Raw genomic sequence first — 25,884 nt, 5'->3', positions numbered from 1 at the left:
TGTCGTTCATAAATTTATCATGAGACTTGGAACAGAAAAAAAGGCTTGCAGAGCACAGTGTGTTTTTTCTCCCCCATATGTTTTCTAGTGGAGCACCCTTCTCTACTGGTGCATGATGCACTCATGCAGAAGCAAACACTCCAGCGGCTTTCTGCTGTCTTCTCCCCTCTTCCCCCCTCTTCCTTTCTTCTCCCCTCTTCCTCCACGGCAGTACAGAGCAGGGACCGGAGATGAGAAGGCCCTCGGGTGTTCTAGAACACTGTTTTAATTCCCTTCAGTCTCCAGCAGTAGCTGTTACATCAGCGTTAGAATGTTCAGTTGAGGGCATTCTGATGACCTATTTGTGATCTTACTCCCTGAACGGTTAATCTGCCTGGCCAATAACGGCATGGATCATGTGCACGGGCTTTGAGCAACAGTAGACTGCACTCTGAATCTCATCAGAAAGACAGAGGGGAGGAGCGAGAGATAGACAGATAGTTTTATTAAGGTTTCTGTCATGTTAATGCTGTTGATATTCCTCAACAGGGAGGACGGGATGGGCGTATATTTGTCTTGTTAAATAATGCTGTGGAAACAGCTATTGACCGTAATGCTAATAAATGTAGTTTGCATGAATGAATCATTGCAAAAGAGAGAGAATTTTTTTGTTTTTTTCTGCGCTTACTGTTTACATCCTTGCAGCATATGTGTATCCATTAATCAAATTTATAAAATTTGAATTTAATTCAGTTGAGAAAGGGAGATAGGAGGAGAGAGAGTGAGTGAGGGAGAGAGACGGAGAGAGAGTTTGTGAGTGAGGAAGATGGAGGGAGAGTTAGAGAGAGAGTGGGTGAGTGAGAGAGGGAGGGAAAGCGAGAGAGAGAGAGGACGAGGATGCTCTATTCCTGTTTGGTGAGGGACACGCTGCACAGTGTGCAGACTAACACGATCTCATTCTGATCCTCTGGAGCTGTGGAGAGACAACGGAGAGAGTGTCATTGACAGCAAATACACACACACACACACACACACACACACACACACACACAAACACACACGCATGCGTCTACACACACACACACATACGCCTACACGCATACATTCTCACACACACACACACATACGCATGCGTCTACACACACACGCATATGCCTACACGCATACATTCACACACACACACACGCATGCATACATACAAACACGCATGCATACACATATACAGACACGCACACGCACGCTCACACACGCACACTTATAAACACCAAGATGGAGCCCATGCTAAATGACACTGGACTAGCTGCAGTCTCCACCAGAACGGCAGGCTGCTATTACCCCAACACTTCACCGTATCACAGTCTGCAGAGAGGATACTCCGATCTGGCCCTCAGTGCCAGTACTACTGCTGGTTTTCATTAGTCACCAGTAATCATGGACTGATTAAGACCTGTGACGCCAAATTAGTGGGCTCTTCAGTCAACCAGGGACATAATCAATCACTTAGCCTGCCTATCAAGGAGGAAGGAAAACCTGCAGTGTATCCAGCACTGTATCCGTTTGGGCCTGATAAACCAGGGGTCTCTCCCTCCACTACGTGACCTGGCAAGCTGTGGCATGCATTGACAGCTCTAAATTAATCCTCACAAAACACATCGCATCAATAACAGACACAGTAAAGGCTCTCCAAGCCCAGACTCGGGCCTGTGTGATGATAAAGTGGTGTGTCTGTGTTTTTATGACCTTAAGCTGTCTGCAGTGGATGCTGTACTCCTTAAATACAGCCCACACGTCTCCCGCCCCCACCTGTCCGCACCTGCTCATTATGTAGGTACAGACTGAACAGCCCTGAATAAGCTTGCTCATGTGCTGCGGTTAAGGGCCTCTCTCACTGTGGGTAAAAAATGCACCTGTTGTGTCCAATCAGGTGAGCAGGATTCTGTCAGTGCTAAACTCACCTGTGTCCAGACAGGTATATCGCAGTCTACCTGTCAGTACTAAGCATGGTTTCTGTCAGTACCAAGCATTGTGTTTTGTCAGTACTAAGCGTGGTTTCTGTCAGTCCTAAGCATAGTTGCTATCTGTACTAAGCATGGTTGTTATCAGTACTAAGCCTGGTTTCTGTCCGTAGAAAGCTTGTTTTCTGTCAGTACTTATTGTCGTTTCTCTCAGTACTAAGTCTGGTTTCTGTCTGTAGAAATCCTGGTTTCTGTCAGTCCTAAATGGAGTTTCTGTCAGTACTTAGCGTGGTTTCTGTCAGTACTAAACATGGTTTATGTCAATCCTAAGTGGGGTTTCTGTCAGTACTGAATGTAGTTTCTGTCAGTCCTAAGTGGGGTTCTGTCAGCAGAAAGCCTGGTTTTTGTCGGTACTAAGCTTACCTGCGGTGTCCAGGCAGGACCTCTGTACTTTGCAGCAGCAGCGTGTGCAGAAGGAGCTTCCGCAGTTACTGCAGTTTTTCTGCAACCGCAAAAATAAACATTTACACTTTTTCCGAACAGCATTTGTTAACAGCTTAACGGGTAGGCTACCTTCATGCAGATCGACTCACACAGTTTAGCATTTCGACAATCTGAACGTTTATTACTCAGTCAAGGTCAGATCGGGGTACGAAGGCTGTGGCTCGCCTGTGTTTTCTTACCACTAAACTATGCTTGAAAATGAGTGTGCTACTTAATACAGCGACTGTACTCATCACAACAATATCACAGAAAGCTCATCAGGAGGGATTTGAGCACATTTATTTATATTCCTCAACCTGGGTAAATAACTGATTAATTTATGACACTACCCACATACGAGACTGAGCTGAGCTGAGCTGGAAATTCAAGTCAAACAAGGACGTGAATTTGAGAGATGCATTTTCAATCATGTTCATCTGATTCAATCAATTGGTCATTCTGAATTGCGATATTAACAACCCATGGAATTTGTTAGCCTTTGTTCACCTATCAAAAGCGACAGTAGCATAAACAATAGCTAACCCTAATAAAAACATCCCTGTGCACATTAGCAATAAGTTGTTATTGAACTGAATACTGTTTGATTGTATTCTAGCAGACTGAATGCTAAGTTACAATGACAATACATGATGTCACTAGGGCCAAGGGCCACAATTTATTCTCCCAGTCAGGATGCATGAAAAAAGGCTAAAAAAAGCCATGAAAGCTGTTTGTTTACCTTTTTCTTTAGCACTGAAAAGCTGGTCTGACATCGTGAGCAGTTACCTGGAAACCAGAGACCCAAAAAGCACCATGGGAGATCGCATTATCCTTAACTTTCATAAACATACGCACAATCACAGACACGGTATCAGTATTGCTACTGAAAACATAATTACAGCTGGTTTAACCTTGTGTGTATTTAATGTTCATAAATCTATTGCATGGACTCAAGTCATTTAATGCTGGCATTAGTAAATCATTCAGCACATGGTTTTTTCTGCATGATTTACAGTGAACGAGAGGTTATGAGAACCAAATCAAAACAATAATTTACAAAATACATTAAATATGTGACACTAAGATAAGCAACATGCGTAATATTTAAGGCAATTAAATTTAGCCTGGACAAAAACAATGGTAAGAATAACGTGAGTAACTGCGGAGATAATAGATAAATGCCCGATCGAGGCTGATTTACACAGTAAATGAGTCATGGAAAGAAAACATTCACGATTCACTGTTATCTAAAGGAAAACTGCTGGGACCTATTTTCTGCAAGTCACCGATGAGGCTTCCAGTGGTTGTGGATGAGAATAGAGTTTAAAAAAGGGAGTGCTGTGAGAGAGGTGATGTGAGGGTTTGGGGGGGGCTCAGGGGGGCCGTGGGGATTTGGGGGGGTGGTGGGGGGGGGGTTCCAGTAAAGGTACTCTCCTCCGGGAAGCGCGGGACACAGATTCCTGTGGGGTGACCGCGTCCACAGTGGCGTCGGCCCTTTCACCTGGCCGGTGACTCATCACACGGTTGCCTAGCGACTCACACACCCCCGGGTTGAGCCACAAAGCGCTTTGGCGTCCCGAGACGGGCAGGGGTTGGACGCGCTCGGCACCCCCCCGGGGGATGCCCGCGGTACCCTTCCCGGTACCCACGCCGCTGGCACCCCAGGGGACTGGCACTTAATTAAGAGGGATGAGCTCCAAATTCTTTCACTTTTCAGTCAGTACGCTTTCCAGCAAACGCACTGGGGGCGGAGCCTAGCGGGACTCAAAGACTCCAGGGGAGGTGTGATCAGAGTACACATGACTTCCACAATGCAGGCCCGCAGGCCAAAACGTCCAGGAGACCAGCTCCTGATTGTGACGGCCCTCCACGTCTCCCTCCCTCCCTCTCTATCGAAATATCTTTCTCTTGCCCCCCCCCCCCCCGCCTCCTTTACCTCTCGTGCTGAGTTCAGCCTGACTGTAAGCTTCTCACTTTATCGACGTGGACGTGTCACATGTCGTTAAATTAACAGCTCCACCCACCGCCCTGACCCGCAGGATTCCGGAAAGCTCTTTCCCCTCCCCCCCCCACGCCATCCATCATCAGTTCTGTCGCTCGGCGGGCGGCCATTTTGCTTCGCTGACGGATGGGATCCTTTGAAGGGCTGCCGCCAGTGGGGGGGGGGGCATGGGGGGAAGGGGGGCTTATCAGGCTGGCAGGGTAATACATTAACACTTACAGAAGGGACCCCACTTAGAGAAGTTATGTGTTGGGATGCTGACTTTCTGGTGGGGTGGGGGGTACTGAACAGTTTTATGCTGCAGTTCTTTTTTCAAACTGCCTATTTAAAGCCAGGAACAGTGCATATAGGGAGAGTTGCCTGTAAATCTGTTCCAGTTAGAGATGCACAAGGAATGCTGCAGATTCATCATGACACTGCTTCAACTTTCTCTCTCTCCCCTCCACTGGTCAAATAATAGCAAAAGTGTGTAAAATTGGGTGATACTCAGGGGCACATCTACTGAGATAAAATACGGAGCACAGTTCATAGTGCTTACTGCAGCTGCTAAGACTTATCCGTGGCATATTATAGGCATACTATGCAGGATTTTTAGCCTTGCTATGGTCTTGTGTTTACAAGCAAAGAAGTCCTCCTCTGTCCTCAAGCCTGCCCACTCACCTGCATTCTATACTCTATATTTATTTTATACTCTATATTACCATTTTAATTTTTATGTCTCAGTTTTTTTTATAGCTGTCAAACCCAGCCACTGGGGATGCACAAGCCAGTGCATTCTTGACGCCGGCCCCAAACCCGGATTAATGGGGTTAATTATGAGATTAATAATGGGATTAAAGGGTTGCGTCAGGAAGGGCGACCCCTAACGGGAACAGCCAGAAGAAGAAGAAGAAGAAGGAGGAGGAGCAGGAGGAGGAGGAGGAGGAGTTTTTTGATAGCTGTCAACATCCAGGTTGACTCTGGCTTTTGAACGAGCCCTGTCAGCTTGTTGTTTCACTTTGCTGTACTTGTGGTTCTTCATCTCTGTCATTGCAGTCGCTAGCTACTGCTGGCTACAGACACTCTGCTGAAACCTGATCCCACCCCTCAGGCTTCACAGCCACGCCTACCCCCTCCCCACACAGCAGAGAGCACCACGCCCAGATACATCCCGATCACATCTTAGATGACAAAATACAAAATGCGTGCAAAGACAGGGATTGCCAGTGCATAATAGATATGACTGAGCATGGCCATTTTAGAATATTTTCTGGGTAAAAATCCTGCATGGTATGTCTTTAATGACTGATTCACTGATGCACATTAAGTAACTGCTCAACCAAACCAAAAAAAGAAAAACATTGCTTGGCATCAGATAAGATATTTTTAAGTTTCATCTGCTCTGTTCATTATTTTACATTTCAGGCTGAACCTTTTCTCTCAGTGTTCTAAACACAGTTATATTTTTAAACTCAGAAACGGGTTTTGCAGTCAATTCAACTTCGAATACACAAAAAAAGTAAAAGGTTGGATTTGCTCGCATCTATTTTTGAAGTGGTGCTGATGCAATAGCATAAATTGGAAACTTGCCTGCCATTTTAAAAAAGGGATTCTTTTTAATTTGACACACAAAATAATGGAGCAGGAATAATAATAGATAAAAAAGGAACCGCAGATGAAATTTGATGAATGACAAGTAAATGGTCCCCTTTAATATTTCTTGGAACTGCTTAGAATAGAGATAGTAAATGAATAGCAGAAAGCAGATTACAGGGGACACTATTCTATTGTGCCTGTAATGAGAAATCATTTCTGTCTGAGTGAACCCGAAGAGGGATATCATTGTTTGGAAAAAAAATCCACCCTCTTGAAAGCAGGTTTGGGAAAACGGTTCTGCCACAAGCCGTAACGATTGTGACCAACGGTGACTTCAGGGCACGTTCAAAGCCAAAGGCTCTGCTTTAATTAGGAATCAAACGAGGATCAGAGCTGCCACCATCTTTGTGCTGCTGCATGCTGGCCACTGTTCCCAGCCAGCCGCGAGTTTACTGCCATCTTAAATCACCAGCGCTCTTAAAACCTGAGGACGGAGGATTAATGAGCTCCTTCCCGATAAGCAGCGGCCAAATAAAACTGCCCTCGGCCAGAACAGACTCCTGCCAACACTGCAGCAGTCCGGGACCCTGGTTAGAGCAGACCGGTCTCAGATCTTTCCGGAAGCTTCTGTTGCGCGCGCAGTGTCGGTGGTTTTTTGTGTGCGGGATGAGCCTTAATTACTTAATTAGCCCTAACATTTACACCAGCTGACATATTAGCTACGTTTCTTGGTAAGCGCATGAATGACTGATGGAGACTGTTCTTGTGTCCTGATACGAAACCTGTTGCCGTGATCTAATCTATGAGTGAACCAGTATTGCCGTATACAGCCAGTTAGCTCATTTAGCCGGGGTAACTGGTTCGAAACAGAAACTTGCATACGTCAGCCCCCCAGGACCGTAGATCTCGAGGGACAGGGTTGGGCAGCCCTGGCCCTACAGGATGTCCTGTTTGTACCTCTCGCACTGGGCCGTGTATTTACCCACCAGACCTTTTACAGGCCAGTAGAAGCGAGAGGGGAAGTGTGGAAGCGAGTCCTCCTCTTCCCCAGGAGAGGCTGGTTGTGCGAGTCCCTCTGCATTACAGGGAGCCTCGCTGCTCCAGCAGATCTCATCAGGGCCGCACGCGGGGGAAGCGCTCAGGTCCGTTCCATAACAACCGCTTCACCACGACGACGACGACGCGGAGCTGCAAACGATCTCGCCCGAAATTGAGGACAATTTTGAGCGATCGCCCCGTTCCAGCGGTGTCCGAGGATCCTAATGATATGGAGGCCCTCGTGCCAAAAATCGCCCGCTTTTATTAAAGACTAAACCCATTCCAGTCATCAGGACTGTTGGGAGAGAAGAGCGTTACCTGCCTGGGGGGGGGAGGGGAGGGGGGGCAGATCCAGTCACAGAAGAGTGCCTGGCACTCATGTGAGAGCAGAGATGCCATGTGTGGGACTAAACTCCCAGGGGACACGATTTTAGACACAGGGTTCTACACTAACAGTTTTTAGTTTTTAAGTAAACCGAAAAATTTAAAAGCACACTAATGCATCCCAATTAGTAGGTGCCATCCTGATGCATTTTTTCCAGTTGGCACAGATCAGTTTTCATGCTGTATGTGCTGCAGAGCCCGGGCACATTGCTTTTTATAACGTAAAGTGCTCGAGGCCATGCCTGATGGTAAGAGCTCTGCTTGTAGTGTTCACTTTCAGACCAGGGCTAACATACTGGAGAGCCCTGTGACCAAGGTGTGTGTGCTACAAGAGATAGCAGGACCTGCATGCTCGCACACACACGCGCACACACACACACACACACACACACAAACATTTTTTAAAAACTACCGTATAGTCTCGGTTCCCAAATTCAGACTGCCGGACAGCTGGAGTTCCATGATGGTGGTCATGGCTGTCGCTGGTGACGGTCTCTGGGGTGATGGGTTTTAGGGATTTTTGTGAGTACCCTTGTATTGGCTCAGACCGCAGTCCCCCCCCCCCCCCAAAACATCCAGCCCTCGGGGCTGCCAACCAGACCCCCATCCCCATTCATGTGAGACACGCATGTTTTGTGTGTGTTTCAGTGTATTACTGCCACCATCTCTGCTTATCACTGAATTACATGTTTTACTCTCAGCCTAATGGCTTGACAGTGCGGGCCTGGGGAAAGCAGGCAGCTTACACGTGTATTGAAAGGCCGGTGAGTAATGGAGGACTTTCCCAAACTCTGCGCTCATTAGAGGAGCTGCCTTCAGTCAGCCTCGCCGGGGGGGGGGTCTGTGTGTGTGGGGGTGTGGGTTTATTAACGGACCTGCTCGCCAAGACGATGGCTTTATTGGCTTCCTGTCAAGCGAGCGTTGCCTTTGAGGCTAATTTATCTCCGGTGAAACGCACGGGGGAGATTAGATTATCTGCTAAGCCTGTCTCACAGTGGCACTTTGCTGTGTGTGTGTGTGTGTGTGTGTGCATGTGAGTTTGTGTACATGCATTAGCATGTGTTTATGTGCGCCTGCATGTGAATGCGAGTATGTGTGCTTGTGTGTTCATGCATTGCCGTGTGTGTATGTACGTGTGTGTGTGTGTATTTGCGTGTGTGTGTTTGTAGTGTGTGTGCTACCGTTCCCGTGCGTGGTTCTGTGCATGTTGTGTGCATACATGTGTTGGCCAGTGTGCGTGTGCGTGTGCGTGTGCGTGTGTGTGTGTGTGTGTCCACCTCAGAGGCCTCAGGGTTTCGAGTGCCACACCCCAGTCGTTTGAGGGTTAATCAGTCCGAGCCATCGATCAGGTTCCAGGCAGTCCCAGCACCACTGTGTCACCTGCCACCTGGGAGGGCTCACCGGGACACGCCCACCTGTCCGTCAAAGGGCCCAAGGTCCCCCCCGTTAAGCATTAAGGAGTCCCCCCGCACGGGTGTGTGAAAATAGACCTGCATACGGGGGTGTGGAGCTGCTCAGGGTGAGGCCCAGGGGTTAACCACCTCCAGGTAGTTCATTAACCGCCCCGGGGCTGCGTGAGGGGGGACCTGCAAACTCACCCTGAACGCACCCTGAACGCACCCTGAACGCACCCTGAACGCACCCTGAACGCACACCCTGAACGCACACCCTGAACGCACACCCTGAACGCACACCCTGAACGCACACCCTGAACGCACACCCTGAACGCACACCCTGAACGCACCCTGAACGCACCCTGAACGCACCCTGAACGCACCCTGAACGCACCCTGAACGCACTGCTGTGTGCCGTCTGTATGGTACTGCAGCTGTAAGAGTCATTTCGCCTGCCCTCATTCACAGAACTTCTCTTAAAGGATTCTAACTTTTGTTCCTAGAAATGTTCCTACGAAAAACAATATGGGATTCATGACACACCTGCAGTTGTTTGTTTTTGTGCATATCGCAGATGTGTGAGATGATAAATGCTGACTGTTCGTAAATTTTATGCGCAATCCTGTTCTCGTAATTAGCATAAGCAAAGGGCCATGAACAAGTACAGATAAGAAAAAAAAATGATGAATGACGAAATGTTCCCAGAAACATTCTTACACTCAGTTTACGATCGAATATGATCATGTTTCCTGAATGAGGTCCATTGACTTTATGACAGCATGTGAGCGCTTATGGGGGGGGGGGTCCCTGCTCCTCGCTCCTCCAGGTGACATGCTGGCTCCAGGTCAGCTGGTGCACCTTCTGAACTTCACACCGGCAGTCATAACTGCTCACTCCCCCCAGATCTCACACAGCCTCTGCCTTTTACCCCCCCGGTCTCTATGACAGCACATAAACATGCCCCTTCTTTGGCTGGCAGCTTGTGAGATGGATGAAAATTTGTAGTCAAACTGACTTAGTGGTTCAAGTGTGACTACAGAGCAGAGGAGAAGGTGTGTGAAGGGAAAGGGGGAAGAAGAACGAAGAGGAGGAGATGAGGACTAGAGGAGGGGAGAGGAGGAGGGAGAGCGAAAGGGAGTGGGGTGAGAGGTGGAGGAGGGGGAGGGATAGAGGGAGAGACAGAGAGGGCGGGAGGGGGGAAAGGCGAAAGGCACGGCCTCCTTCAGCGAAACGGGGATCTTCATCCTCTTTGTGCTGCGTCCAGCGATCATTAAACTTTAATATCGCACATGATGAGAACCGCGGGGTCAGCGGCAGGTCACGTCTCCGGGGAACCATTTTATTCAATAAGAAAGTGAGAGCAGCTGCCAGATCAGTGTCTTCCCCTTCAGTCCAGACCACTCGCTGTGCTGGACTCTGTCGACTTGTCTCTAAGAATTAGTACAGACCACTCGCTGTGCTGGACTCTGTCAACTGCTCAAGAGTTTACAGCCACTCGCTTGTGAACTCAGACAACTTTCGTAAATCTGTACAGACAACTTGTCATGTTGAAGCTCAAGTCAACTTCTCTCTTAGAATCAGTACAGACCTCTGATTGCGGTCAGTAAAATCCTTCACCTCCTGTAAAAACATGCTTATAGGGGAAAATCTCATTGGTATGTTCCGGCATCCCCTCGCAAATAATTGGCGTCACCTATACAGCTTACATGTCAAAACCTTTCCTCTTCACCTGCAGGTCAATTTGAAGCTATGATGTCATTGGGATATGACTCCTTGTGCTTTAATTGAATGGAGGTGTCTCCTGAATTTGGAGAATACTGTGTGATGGCTATAAATCCAAAGTCACAATCATAATGTAGCCTATATGGAATTATATGTTTAAGATTTCTGCTTTAACCTCTTTGGTTCCTGGAATTTTGTCAGAAGCGCTTTTTCCCACCATCGTGCTGTGGAGTGTTTTTGTGTGGTGCACATATAGGAGGAAAGAAGCACCAATGGCATGAGTGTCCACACACAGACTACAGACCCCACAGCAGAATGACAAATAAGGCAACAAATAACCCGTAAAATTCCTATGAGCTGATTCATTCTTGGGGTGAATAAACAAATATTCCCCTGCAGGAAATGCTTAAGGGTCGAGAATAAAGTAGATAATGGGTATAGAGTCATTCCCTGGTATAGCATGACTTCATGTTATAATAATACAAAGATAATATAGCAATAATACGACGATAAACACGGCAGTTCACTTTTACTTTTTACCCAGTTCTCTGGATTTGTGGCAGCTTGCGAGTGTGTGTGAGAGAGAGAGGCTTCCAGCTACACGGGTCACATGCAGACCCCCCCCCGAAAGACGATCGGAGGGCTATTGGGTGTCGGCGTAATCTGGGTCTTGATTTCCCCCGAGCGGGGGGGGGGGTTGCTCTGTGACCTGGCCCCCTCATCAGTTACGCGCGGGACGACAGATTCACACGCTCGCGTCCGCGTCTAAATTTAAAACTGATTCCCCGCGGCTGGCTGATTAAATTCCTCCCGCAGCGTTTCCCCTCTTATGGATGTGTCTTATCATAAATAAAAAGAGGTGGCGGGGGGGGAAGTGAGTTTTGTTCGCACTGATCACGAGAGGCTATTTTATCTGAACCGGGGTACACGACTTCCTCCTTTGAAAACTGCGCTCTGGCTATCGCAGGCGAGACTGCTGCTGCTGCTGCTCAGATCAGCTGGGAACATTTCCATCTGGACTTACAGATGACAGGGAGCACACAACACCCCCGTGCGCGGGCTCTGCCAGAATGTGAGCCTGGCTCTACCTGCTGACTGATTAAAGCCAGCTGTGGGACGGGGCTCCTTCAGTAAGCTAGCCCCCGCTGAGAAGCACACGGTAGCTCCCCCATTCATCTTGGGGAGGTGTTGCGGTCACAGTGATTTTTTTTTTGTCAAAGACTGGCTGAGATCGCAACCTTGTGTCTATGCTAAAAAATTGAAAGAAAAAAAACCCATGAGCTAACATGCACAATACAACACTGCCCTCTGCTGGCCAGGGGTCTCAAATACAGGATTTCCAGCCAATGTTTAATGTCAGTATCTTGGCTCAGGTTTTTGCCCTATGGAGGCATCAGGGGAAGGCCTGTTTAAACAGCTTTAACTAGAGTCTACGCTGTCTTTGAACAAAGACTAAGCATTTGAAAATGAAACCAGGGTACAGCGTTTTGTTGGACACAGCAAACATTCACACTGAATGCCCAGCCCAATTGCAAGGGTGGCTCGTGAATGCTTTGGGCAGAAAAGGATTTTTACTGGGATGGGCCTGTAGAACTCCACCTGCGTCTCAGACCTGCTCACAACCTGACATCTGTAACCCAGTCGAGAGAGTTCCTAGTTTTAGAACTCAGGTGGGTGGGTACATGAAATGATACACTGCCCAAGCCTTGCTTTCTGAGCGGAAGCAAGGCCCATTGACTCTGCAGGCTTACAGTGCCCAGAATACAGAACTTGGGAGAGCACTAAAAGCTGCACTAAAAGGGTTGTGATTCCAGCAGCCAGAGGCCAGCCTGACAGAGCAGCTGAAACCCCGAGCAATGGGGCCCTGTACTGCCTGAGAACTAAACTAAATGTGATGGAATTATGAGCTTTGGGAGGGGAAAAAAAGGAATGAAAAGGTAGCACTATAAGAAAATGGCACCCGGGGAACCTTTGGTGGTGGAAGTCCATTAATCTGCTCTGTGACCTGCCATCTTAGCGCATCCGCTCCAAACCAAAACGGTTTCCCTAGTGCAGCGGGTGTAGCGCGGCTAGTTGGCTAGTTAGCACGGCGTGTAGTAAATGGAACGCCTTATAGAAGGTTACCGTGACAACACTCGTCAGCGTTCGTCTGTGGAACCTTTGGGAGTGTGAGAGGTGAGGGTTCAAATCTCACCTCGAACTTCTCTATTCTTACACTGGGGTTCTTCTAAAATATTTGCTTAATGTGAACCAACAGTAGTAACACAATAGAATGAATGTTGGGTTACAGTTTGTTAGATGTGCTAAGTGATTACTGTGGCATGTGGAATACGTGTGAGCCAGACTAGAGGAGCGGTCTTTCTGATGAGGTTGTGTTTCACAGAGCAGTACTCACCAGAGTTGCTGCTGGAATGGAGTCTGCGTCTCCTGGCTCGCTTCTGCCCCTTCTGGTGAAGGTTTGGAATTTCACCTACTAGCGCTCCACGTCTGATGATTAGTGGCATACCGTAGTCTTCATCATCGTCATCGTCCTGCCGGAGAGAGAGAGAGAGAGAGGCTGTGTTACGCTGTGCACCAGACACATTCTTCCCTCCAGGGGTTTGTCTTCCTGGCACAACAGCCACAACTCCTACTAATGAAACTACAAAAGAGGGAAACCTCTTTTAGTTAAATTTATTTAATTTCAGACTTCTGCTTCTGGCCAAATTTCTTCTGTATGCTCCAGAGTGCCACAAACCAGCGTCAGCCAGCATCAGTGAATACTGCCGTTTATAAAACTAAACTAGGGTAATTGGTTTCGGGGGGGGGGGGAGGGATCCAGCACATCTGAAAGCATCCCTCAAGGCCAGGGCCTCTTCCCCCAAAGGAGTCTGGGAAAGTAATTAACTGCTCTCAGCCCAGACGAGGATCTCTCGCCTTCCGCACATGTAAATAATCACAACCTGGTGAAAGAACCTGTCAGTGGGACCACCCAAAGTAAAGCTGGCCAGTGCTGTAATTACACAGTGCCACCACTGGGTGGCTCCCACCGGGCCTGGTGTTTCAGCGAGGTGTGGCGCTAGGCTAACCACCCGCCACCCGCATATGATTGCGAGCAGATAGCAGAGACCCAGCCATGGGAGACTAGGCATGATGCAGCGGCATCGCAGGCGAAATTCCTCCCTGTTGCGTAATCGGAGCGTGCCGATGCTCCTCAAACCTGTTTTTTTACTTTTATCGTGAAAAGTACGGTACACTGAGATTGAGGCTCTCTTTCCAAAGCACGGTCATGGGTTACTCCCAATGAGAAACAGTGACGTTCGATCTACACTGCATCGTTCATGAACTGTGCCAAAATTGAAGAATTGAGGTGAGTCATTGAGAAACGTTGTGCAAGCTGTGACTTACAGTACTATAGGCCAGCGGTTCACAGAATTCATGAGCCCTCCACCCATTTAATGGGCAAACACATTTTCTGTGAGCCAATCCTTCTTACAGCGTAACCAACTATATGCAGACAAACGGAGTTACATTTTTTTTTAAATCTCATAACTGCGTACACTGTAACTTCACTGTAATCTGGTGTGAATGTTTGTGGAAGGTCTGTAATATACAGTCATTTAAAATGCTTTTTTTAAATCCTGATACATCTCATAGGTCCTGACCCACAGTTTGGGATCCACTGCTGTAGGCATGCAGTTCCTACAAGAATTGCAGAATTTAACTGTAACTGTAACCAAGCAGTCTGATACGTCATAAGATGCACAGCACAAACTCAAGCAGGCCTTACTGTATGTGTCACACATGTTCCCGTCTTACACTATCGCACACAGATATATTCATTCTGCGGTTAATTAACCAAGTAATGCAGGGGTGACTCTGGCCTCTGAGCTCAGGGTCATTAAGGACAAGGGCGGAGCTGATTAAATATTCATGAGCCGTTCTGCAGTCTGTGTTAATGACCTGGAGATAAGGGGATGAGTGGAGACTAAAGGGAAAATCTGCAGTGAGGCATTATATGCCGTGTTTTCCTCTTATTCTCTCAGGAGTAAGAGCACAGGCCCTTTACCCTCACAGGTACTCAGCTCCAGGGTGCATTCCTGCCTCTCCAGTGCATGCTGGGATAGGCTCCAGCGCGCTCCACAACCCTGAGCAGGAATAAGCGGGTATGGATAATGGATGGATGGATGGATTTTTATCCTCTCAGCTTTTTAACTACAGGTTCTGGTTGGTAATGCACGTGTGCATTGCTACATTGCAGTAGATCACAGAATGCCCATCCTCACAGTATAAAGACATCACGCCCATTTATTAGATGTCAAACGATGCGTCGCATTTCAACATTTTGGCTTCAAGCGGGAGGGAATGTTAGGCACGGTACCGCGGTCTCTCCCTCTCGCCGAGTTTGGCGGAAAACGCCCCAAATTCTCCTCAGCTCCTTCCTCTGGATTTACAGCTGCTTCAGAGTGGGAGGAGAGGGGGCATCGTTGCGTGTTCTCCGAGGAGCAGTTTCTATGAGCTGCGGTCTACGGCGGGAGCGCTTTAAAACTGAATCGTCTCGAATGGACAATGGGTCTTGAAAAATGAGACTCGTGGGCGAAAGTGAGCGAGGTTGAACACAAAAAAGTACAGACGGTAAATCAAAGGCAAACTGAGGTTAAGTTTAGTAAATTGTCTGGCGGTGTCAAAGCCGTGTGTGTGCGTGTTGTACAGTGGAACTGAGTAGCTGCAAACACCCCTGGCTGTAACAACAAGCTGGGGATGCCGCCGCAATGCTAGCTAACCGCATTAATGCTCATGTTTCCGTTCTGCTTGTGTTGGGGCACTGTACTGAACTCTGAACAGGGCTGGATGCTTCCTCCCCCCTCTGAGGTACAGTTGGGCGATGAAAGATTCAGGAGGAGGGGCAGCACAAGTTTTATTTTATATCCAAAACTATGCAACGTTAACTCACTTCACAATAAAAACCTGCCAGCAAAAGACAATTCAGTCTTTCTCATTGGCATACGGTACCCCTGTGTTACTTTTTAACAAACAGCCGAGAGATGGGCAGGGAGAGGGCATGAGAGAGAGAGACATTTACCTCGATTGCATCTTTAAAGTCATACTCAGCGTCCAGGTCATCAGTCTCATCCAGGTCCTCCCAGGAGATGTTCTGCAATACAGGAAATGAGCGACATAAATCACAGGAAGTGAGCAGGAAGAACAAATCACTGGAAGTGAGCAGGAAGAACAGATCACAGGAAATGAGTGTGTGTAACTAATCACAGGAAATGACTACCAGGTATGACAACACAGGAAAATAATGGGCATTACACAACAGGTGGCCATTACATACTCAGGATATAAGCTAGCATTATACAACACTAGAAAGAAGCAGGAAGTAAGTAACACTGAGCTCCACACATTAATTAGATGATCTCTTTGGGGATTCGGGGGCACGGTGTCTGTGCCAGTCTCACAGAACTCCACAGCATGAGTCAGGCTAGAGAGTACAGTATCAAAGGAGCATCTGTGCCCTCCCATTCAGACAGACAGACTGAGAGAGAGAGACAGACAGACAGAGTGAGACAGAGAGCCAGAGATGGAGAGATAGAGAGAAAAGACTGAGACAGAAACAGTGACAGTGAGTCTAAGAGATAAGACTCGGAGAGATTAATACTTTATTTGCCTTTATATTAGCACATATGTATTAATAACTGTATATTTAATAATTTCTTATCGCTGTAAATTGTTGATAAGGCTCAACTTTCAGTGAGGCTGGCTTTGGCTTTTCGCAAAAAGCACAACACTGTATCTTTCTGCTAGTCTGTGATAACAGCCTGACTGTAAAAAGCACACCCAAGCACATACAAAATCGACACTTATCACGCGCCGGTCACAATTACACAATCAGTCGATTCCCATGATACATCGGGTCAATGTGAGGAGCCACAGGACCAGACCGATCTTCCACAGTGAAGCCAAAGGAAAGTCCCACAGTATGAAGATTATGCAGCACAGTGAATTCTAACAGCACAGGCTCCTGCATTTAAATCTGCAGCACAGTGAATCCTAACAGCACAGGCTCTGCAGCACAGTGAATCCTAACAGCACAGGCTCTGCAGCACAGTGAATCCTAACAGCACAGGCTCTGCAGCACAGTGAATCCTAACAGCACAGGCTCTGCAGCACAGTGAATCCTAACAGCACAGGCTCTGCAGCACAGTGAATCCTAACAGCACAGGCTCCGCAGTCTCCTAATGCCTGTAACAGAGGGCCTGGCGTGAGCCCGCCCTCTATCGGGGTCTCCCGCCAACGTGTCTAGCCTTGGCGGCGTGCCAGCCCTGGGCCAACGGCGGGAAGAGCGTATCTGATAGTAATAACCGCCCGAGTCTGATTTAATGCTCCAAAGACAATTTAACTGCAACATCTGGTGCCTAATAAACATTATGATTAGAGGTTTTTTTTTTTTTAATTCTCACAGTATCAGATAATTGAACCCTGGAAACTTAATTCCGCAATGTTAATCAAATTAGCTTAACTAACTGATGTTTAATCAACAAAATTGAATTCATCCTTGGAGATTTAAGAGACGAAGATGTTTTCTGATAATCAGTTCAGTCATACAGTTATTTCAGTCCCGCGTACTATTTGTACTTGAATGACTAGGCTCACATAATCAGAACGGACAGTAGACCTCATGACCCAGCGTGGGCGGGGCTATCATGGTCTATCGATTTGAGTAATTTGCTTTTGGTAGCATAGTATTTGCTGACAGAACATTGTACTTTAATCTCCCATCTCCCTGCTTCAACTCACCTTTAAACAGTGACACTTGTTCTGTTGGGTTCTCTTGGTCCAACAAAAAAAAAACTACATCATGGTTATATTCAGCAGCCAGTCAGGCAGTCGCACACTAGAATCATGTCATCACTTACTGCATCGCCAGGGTAGGCGGTCTTCTCCCGGTTTTCAAAGTGTCCTTCTGTTGTCTTTGGAGACCTCCGCCAAAAGATCATGTTTCTGACCACTGCAGAGTGGACGCAGGAAGTGAATGAGGGACATGGATGACACAGGAAGTGAGAGCCAGAGAGAGAACACAGGAAGTGAGTGAAGGGCCAACAGGAAGTGAACGAGAGACAGATGGACAAAGGGAGGACAACAAGTGGCAGCCAAGACTGGATCTGCTGTTATTGCTGTGGTATAGTAGTGTAATGGTAAAAAATAGTTATTCAAGCTGACGATGCTAGTTGTTGGTTTGATCAGATCACATTGCAGTTACTGCTTCTGAAAGTGTCTACTGTGGCTTCTCTGTGGCAATACTGCACTTCTGTATACCTGATGGTCCACTAAATGGTAAATTCACAAGGCCACATTGCTTACAGAGATCAAAGAGACTGGTTGGTTATGATTAAATCTTGTTCTTACAAAGGGCCAAAGAGATGAACACATTGTTCTCAGACTTTCTACAGAGTCCACGCAAGAGATATGTTGATGAGATAAGAGATATAGCCATTCATAATTAGGTATTTGTTGGATAATCTTACCCAGACCAACTTGCTTAGCTTACTGACAGTCAAGTTCTCTAACTGCTATACCACACTGCCTCTAAATCCACAGCCAGAGTGTAAAGGCCTCCTCTGAGGTGAGCTGACCAGGTGAGCAGGAGGCAGAAGCTGTGGAATCAGGAAGGTATCAGCTTTAGTATTAACAGGTGCAGTATAATGGCTGCACCCCTACCTTCCGGAACTTTCCGTGGTTCCCTATCCCCCGAAGCTTGGGTTCTGTTAGACCGCAGTAACGACACCCTCACTCCAGACCGCTAATCTAATTACCCCCTTAACCGCGCGAAACAGCCTGCTGGTACACGCTCACAAGCCTCGAGCCAAGATCTACAAAGGGACACAAACCCCAAATGTGGTCGATTCCACAGGCTCTATAAACGTTACTGCCCCAATCCAACCACACAATTTCCTTTTACACTGTTTATTTTAAAGACGGTAGTTCTCTCAAAAAAAAAAAAGAAGAAAAAAAAACCATTTAAAAGCATTTTTGTTATCACGTTTGACGCACAGGAACTCAGGAATTTGGAGACGGCTTTGCAGTATCAGAAATCGGAGCGTTGGTGGCGGAGCCAGGTTAGGAGTCAGCAGTACTCAGGTGAAGATCAAAGGGTGAGAGCCAAGAGGTGGATTCCTCCAGAGGGAAGAGCTGCCCGAGGCCCTGATGTGTGTTTCTCAGTTCATATGAAGGCCAGTCAGACTGCTCAGCCTATCTCAGACAGACTGGACGCACCCCTGCCTTTCCAGAACTTTCTGAGTATATCTAAGTAGACTCCAATTGGAAATATACCGATGAGGTTTAAGGTGCAGATTTTTTAGCTTGGCCAGTGATGTTGTGAAGATTTGTTTTATTAGTCATGGAACTCCCAAGTTAATATGGAAAATAATATAAAAAAGAAACATAACTCTGAATTAAATGTAAGATCGCTTGGTGCCCTAGGGGTACCCTAAAATGTTAGCAATAAATAATGGATAACAAATAAGAGAAATGCTATCATTACAACAGACATCTAACTAGAAATATTTTTTAAAAAAAGCTCTTAAATGTCCCGCAGTATTAAGCTATTTACCAAATGAAACCAGCTGATAGTCTGACACAAGCTCAAACCAACCTTACACTTAGGAGCTTACAAAGTATTCTAGCACCCCCTGGTGGACACAAAAAAATGAAAGCAGATCTGACGACCATTGGCAGGTGTTGTGTGCTGGTAGTGCCCATTCATCCATCGATTGTCTAACCCGCTTGTTTGTGGTCAGGGTCACAGGGGATGCTGGAGCCTATCCCAGCATGCATTGGGTGAGAAGCAAGAATACACCCTGGACAGGTTACCAGTCCGCCCCAGGGCACACATCCCACCCATCCATTTACACACTCATACCTAGAGGCAATTTAGACTATCCAGTTAGCCTACCTGCACGTCTTTTGGACTGTGGGAGGAAACTGGAGTGCCCAGAGGAAACCCACCCGGACACGGGAACAGGTAAACTCCACACAGAAACACCCTGGCTGGGATTTGAGCCAAAGACCTTCTTGTGACAGTGCTACCCACTGCACCACTATGTATTCTGATTCATTCGAGAATGACTGAGTTTGATAATCATGGTTCGTCAGGGAACATAGGGGTTAGTGTGCGAGGGTTGCGATGTATAGGTGTGCTACTTAAATTATTAAAAATAAGATTCATCAAAGTGTAAGATTATTTATATTTTATGCTGCCATGTTACTGCATTTTGGGTAAAATTTGTATGGGAAGCCAGTGAGCAATTCAGGTGTGAATGTGTGCTCACAGAACTGGCCCTGGAGAACTGTGGCCCTAAATGGCCTCCAGTCAGACAATGCAGCACCTGCTTACCTCGGTGCAGTTCACCCTTCCACAGGAAGAGGGCGCTGTTGGTCACAACCAGAGTGTAGCTCCCTGGTGCCATATACAGCAGGTACAGCACTGCCAGGAGGGCCCCATAAAACCTGCAGTCCACAACACAGGAACACAAACATCTTCATACACACCGGGAAACCAAAAACACACACAATCACACACAGGAGAGGAGATGCTTACACACAGGCAAACCAAAAACACATGCATTCACACACAGGAGAGGAAACCGTTACACACAGGGAAACCAAAACATGCAAGCTGAAAAGGTGAGTCTTCAGTCTGTGTGTGGGAAGATGGGCAGGGTTTCTGATGTTCTGACTGCAGTGAGAAGCTCATTCCACCACCGGGGGGCAGAACAGACAGGAAAGGTGACCTGGAACTGCAGGCACATAGGGGGGAGGGGCCAGGTGCCCAGAGGTAGCAGAACAGAAGGGTCAGGTAAGTGTGTAGGGTCTGATGATCTTTTGAAGAGGAGCTGTTCCTTTAGCTGCCCAATAGCCCTGAGGTTTTGAACCTGATGTGAGCTGATACAGGCAGCCAGTGGAGGAAGATGAGAAGGGGAGTGACTTGGCTGAGTATGGGGAAGTTTTAGCTCAGACGAGCAGCAGAGTTCTGAATGAGATGCCCTCTGTTACACACTGCAACCACGGCAACCCGCCACCCTCGCTCACGCACTGCAACCACGGCAACCCACCACCCTCACTCACGCACTGCAACCACGGCAACCCACCACCCTCACTCATGCACCGCAACCACGGCAACCCACCACCCTCACTCATGCACCGCAACCACGGCAACCCACCACCCTCGCTCACGCACCGCAACCACGGCAACCCGCCATATTCACTTAAGAAACCGCAACCACAGCAACCCATCAGAAACCAGAACGCTAATGTGATTCAGAATGTTAGTGTAATGTGATATGATCTGTACTGATGTACAGCAGGTTTGTTCTATTGATCGGTACAGATAACTGAGGATGTCAGGAATTAAACTGAAAGGGCTTCGTGCCAGGGCAGCTACCAGTGATACAGCAGCACCACTGAACCATTCCCAAATACAGACACACAAACAGAGCAGTGCAAAACCACGCCTAGGTGAAATATACCTCTTTAAAGGCTGGGAAAATATGGTGATAACCTGACCACTTTCTAGCAAAAGTGTTACTCATCAAACTACAATAATGTGAAAGAAATCGGTCTTGAGTTTTGGTGTTTTCTTTCCTTTTAAAATGGTTAATTATGTTCCCTTAGGTTTTTACCCTCATTGATTATTTCAAATTTTCCATTTTTGCTAAATCAAAGGAAAATATAAATATATTTATTTCAGACCATAAAATGTTTCCATCTTTTTATGATGTCAAGATGAAAGTATTTAGATATTTTCAGACATTCATTAAAACCTGAAAATTAATATTCATCCCCTTTTAGCAATCTAAACTGGGCCAGGCATGTTCCCTTTTCTTGAGAGATGAACAGATCCCCTACAGGTCCCCAGCACAGCAGGCTGTAGGTGGATTCACCAGCGAGGCTAGCATGAGCTAAGACGTGCTAATGCTCCTCGCAGTACACAGTCCCTGGAGCGTCCTCAGCAGTGTAGGTTCAGCAGAGAGGCTAACGTGAGCTAAGACATGCTAAATCGTGCTAAGACGTGCTAACTGTACTCACAGCGCAGAGTCACCACAGCTCCTCCAGCACAGCAGGCTGTAGGCTGACTCAGCCGAGAGGCTAGCATGAGCTAAGACGTGCTAAAACGTGCTAAGATGTGCTAATGCTACTCACAGTGCAGAGTCACTATAGCTCCCCCAGCACAGCAGGCTGTGGGCTGACTCAGCCGAGAGGCAGGCCGGGGACAGCATCTCATCCAGCTCCCGCAACCTGTAAGGACAACATGGACGCAACACCTGTGTGTGATAACCATCCAATCAAAACACCATCCACACCTCTGCTTTGATAACCATCAGGTCAAACACCATCCACACCTCTGTTTTGGTAACTATCCAGTCAAACGCCATTCCTCACTGTGGGACTGGGATCAGAGTAGTTCTTACGTAGTCCCTGACGTCTGCATGCTTTTAATCTTGCCATCAGCGACACTTCAACCATGTTTTATTTTGTAAAACGCAAATAGTTGAAGAGGAACATGTTCACATTCAACAGATCCTCTAAACCAGAGTGATCTACACACATTTTTACATTGAGCCCCCTTAAACAGCTGTGTATTTCAGATCAGTTTCCTTTTCCCTCAAATACACTACTGGCTGGGTGTGTAATATAGAGATGAATACAAGTCAGAACAGCTCAATATTCTACAGCTTAATATTACCATCCCTAGTAATAATAGTGGCAGAATTGGGCTTCAACAAACTAAAAATGAGCTACAATATGAGAGAAAATAGGTGGAGCTACCATTCCCCACGAGTGACTGTGATTTGACCCAACCAGACAATATTTTTTTACTGTAGAGAGTAAAATAGTTGAGATTGTTTAAAAGTCAATAAGTCGGTTCTAGTCGAGTCAGTAAGTCTTAAAAGTCAGTTGTAGCTCCTCCCTCTTCACTGAAAACTCGTTCTCGTCCCAAATCCCGTGACATACTCACAAGGCTTTCATCTCCAGAGCCAGCGCCTGCTGGTCCTCCATCGACTCGCTGCTGGGCCTCTGCCTCCGAAGGGCCAGGCTGGTCGCTGTCCTTCTGGGGCCCTGCTTCAGGTAGCCCAGGATGGCCAGGGCAAAGACGCAGAGCAGGCCCAGGAGGAGCCAGGCCTCTGTAGGGGACAGTGAGCCAAGCGCTAAATACAGCACTGCATATCACCTCCACCACTGCTCCTCACAGCTATCCTCAGAGCACCTCCACCACTGCTCCTCACAGCTATCCTCAGTGCACCTCCACCACTGCTCCTCACAGCTATCCTCAGTGCACCTCCACCACTGCGCCTCACAGTTATCCCCAGTGCACCTCCACCCCTGCTCCTCACAGCTATCCCCAGAGCACCTCCACCACTGCTCCTCACAGCTATCCTCAGTGCACCTCCACCACTGCTCCTCACAGCTATCCTCAGTGCACCTCCACCACTGCTCCTCACAGCTATCCTCAGAGCACCTCCACCACTGCTCCTCACAGCTATCCTCAGTGCATCGCAGTGCCTGCTGGTTTTCATTGCTACTCAGCACTTAATCGATTTAAAGCTGTCTGTACAGTTGACGTCACCTGGTTTCTTTGCTCTAATCTGGTAGCTGTTTTTTAAAGTTAAATTTATAAAAAATATGCCCTTGCAGCCGTTCAAGGACAAGAATAAATACGACTGTCCAATACACTTCATATGGTGGCTAATCAGGGATAAATGTTGCCTTTCGGTGGGGGTTTTATGCTGTATATTCAAATGTGCATTCCTATTGCTTGGGAGCAGAGTTTGAAATCCATTGTATGAATAACCTCATTAGACAAAAAGATTTTCATACCTTCACTGAGAGTGAGAAAGAGAACGTTTAGGAGAACACCGCAGAGAAGGGAACAAATCTTCCACCTGTGAGAAGTGAGAGACATAGAGAGGAACTGAGAGGTCAGTTTTTAAGTGTAGAGTTCCATTTTTACTATCTGATGCAGTTTGATATTTTGTGTATTGATTTTTTTGGCGAATTGCAGTAGCAGTCAGCTTTGGAAACAGAAATCTAGATGTCATACCAGTCAACTGAATTGACTGAAACAGAACTTAATTAAATTGTTTGTGTGTGTGTGTGTGTGTGTGTGCATGTGAGAGAGCCCCCCCCCCCCCCACAAATCAGATTCCAGCCCAGGGGTGTCCAAACAAGGGGTGGTGTGGGTGAAAGTCTTTGTTTTAGCACAGCACTATGATACCTGATTCTACTTATCAATGTCTCAATTGAAGATCTTGATTAGTTCATCAGTTGAATCATGTGCTGTAATGCTGGGCTAAGACAAAAATCTGAACCCACACCAGACCTTGGTAGACAAGATTGGACACCCCAGGTGTATAGTCTAACACTTTCATGTGCCATGTAGCATGCTAAGACTTTTAACATATTTAACTATTTTTACCAATAATTAATTAAAATCAAACATTTTTCTTCTTCTTGATCCAGACGTACCCCAGGAGGTTCTTGACCAATCGGAATGAAATGTTGAGAGGTTCCAAGAAAGCCATCAGATTTCTTAAGGTGGTGACCGTGTTAAAGAGGTCAAAGGTCAGACCCTCTGAGTTTTCAGACATTTCTGAACCCTCCTCGCTCGTATGAGCAGTGTACAGACAGGGGGCACTGTTCACCCTGCTCTGTGGCATCCTTGCAACCCTGCAAAAACCAAAAAAGAAGTCAATCCTTATAGGTCTTCTGTTTAGACTTTCTTAATTCTATTGCTTTTTTTGCTAAATGAGACTGTTTTACTCATTTCAAAATTTGTCAATGGGGTAAGAGAATTTCACTTGTCAAGTAAAAAAAAAAAGCTTAAAACAAGTTATTTTCTACTTGAGAGAAAAACGATTTTCACTTGTCAAGCAAAAAAAGAAGCTTAAAACAAGTTATTTTCTACTTGAGAGAAAAAACGATTTTCAGTCTCTTTACAAGACTAAAACACTTGTTAACACAGATTTTTTTTTTTTAAGTGAACAGCTGATCCAGTGAACAGATGGTAGCCTGGTGAATAACTCCTGTCCTATCTGATGATCAGTGCTCTTCAACTAATTTTCATGGTGTAAACCCACTCTTCGAATCAAAGGGTTAAAACATTTTGTACAGAAAAACCGACAGCTTCTTTTCTTTGTTAGGCGATTATAAATGGGCTTCTGCGTCGTCTTGGAGAAATTTTCTTTCCTGAGAGTAACACTGTTGTTCTCCACTACTGTTAATTTCTCTAGATAAGCATCTGTAAGGCAATGTAAGCAGAAGGGAGTTTACTGCATCTTATGTGCAGTGCAGAACGTTACTTGGCACTGTGTGTGTGTGTGTGTGTGTGGTGTGTGTGTGTGTGTGTGCGCGCGTGTGTGAGTGCGCTCTTGTAATTCTTTCACTGATATCTGTCAGATCTTGTTCTGACAGTCACCTGTCTCTGGGCAGTTTAGAGATAGTGGGAACATGGACAAATATCTGGTAAGAAGCAACTCTAGAAAAAAAAATGTCGACCTGTTGGAAAATGCCTGGCATGTGCACCATGAATAAGGCTTCAGAAGTGACAGACCTGTGTCTTTTGCTGATGTAGTGACTGATTTATGAATTGGCATATATGTTTGAGTTATTTATTTCATTTTTCCAATATTTGATGGACTGCTTAACACTTCCACAGCTGTAAATCAACACTATGAACAAACTTTGATTTAATTCTAGGTTTTTTTTTTTTAATTATCAGTATTAGGGTACTTTCATGTTTGCTGTAATCATAATTCAGATAGCCATATAGTGTTACTTGTACTGTATGCTGTTTAGTATGGTAAAGCCATACCTCCTATACAGAATATAGTGTTTCCTGACATCGTAGCAAATTTGACAGCTTTGTGTGATTTGCAATATCCGCTGAAGAACAATTACCTGGTGTCTGCCAGTGTATTTAAGTCCTCCTGCGATGTAGTGAGCTCTCCTGGAAACTTCTGATCACATTTTGTGGTTGTTTCACAGGTTCAGCCGAGACTTCCAAGTCAATTCACGTTGCCGCAGGTCACAGGTGAACTTCACCTGTAGCAAAAAAAAAATAAAAAATCCAGTACCGGTCAGCCAGGTCCAATAGAAATACTGCCGTCCCTCACACACGAGTCACAGGAGTGAGTTTTAGCAAACGCGAACTCAACACTGACATTCTGTGCACGGTAATGCCTACAGTAGCACCTGTTCTGATGATCTTCTTTTTCTTACCTTCGAGCACTAGCCCATCCTCCACCAGGAATGCCGAACTTCTGTGGAGTGACACAGAACACACTGGCAGGGTATCTCCCAAGTGGGAGGGCGA

General features: G+C 46.6%; 1 protein-coding gene across 1 annotated transcript; it reads right to left on the bottom strand.

Moving 5' to 3' along the window:
- On the bottom strand, window positions 1-25,884 carry LOC135245027 (protrudin-like). Its single transcript, XM_064317784.1, has 13 exons — window positions 25,791-25,884; window positions 25,470-25,613; window positions 24,039-24,239; window positions 23,391-23,455; window positions 22,531-22,696; window positions 21,714-21,809; window positions 19,909-20,021; window positions 17,432-17,523; window positions 15,595-15,666; window positions 12,928-13,063; window positions 3,157-3,203; window positions 2,358-2,436; window positions 1-952 (listed from the first exon to the last, which is right to left on the bottom strand). The coding sequence occupies exons 3-13, from the start codon at window positions 24,227-24,229 to the stop codon at window positions 882-884; spliced, it is 1,128 nt and encodes a 375-aa protein (XP_064173854.1). The 5' UTR covers window positions 24,230-24,239; window positions 25,470-25,613; window positions 25,791-25,884; the 3' UTR covers window positions 1-881.

The sequence above is a fragment of the Anguilla rostrata genome, chromosome 18 (assembly GCF_018555375.3).
Source record: "Anguilla rostrata isolate EN2019 chromosome 18, ASM1855537v3, whole genome shotgun sequence".
NCBI classification, from domain to species: domain Eukaryota; kingdom Metazoa; phylum Chordata; class Actinopteri; order Anguilliformes; family Anguillidae; genus Anguilla; species Anguilla rostrata.
The sequence above is the reverse complement of the archived record's forward strand: the minus strand, read 5'-3'. Positions and strand labels throughout refer to the sequence as shown.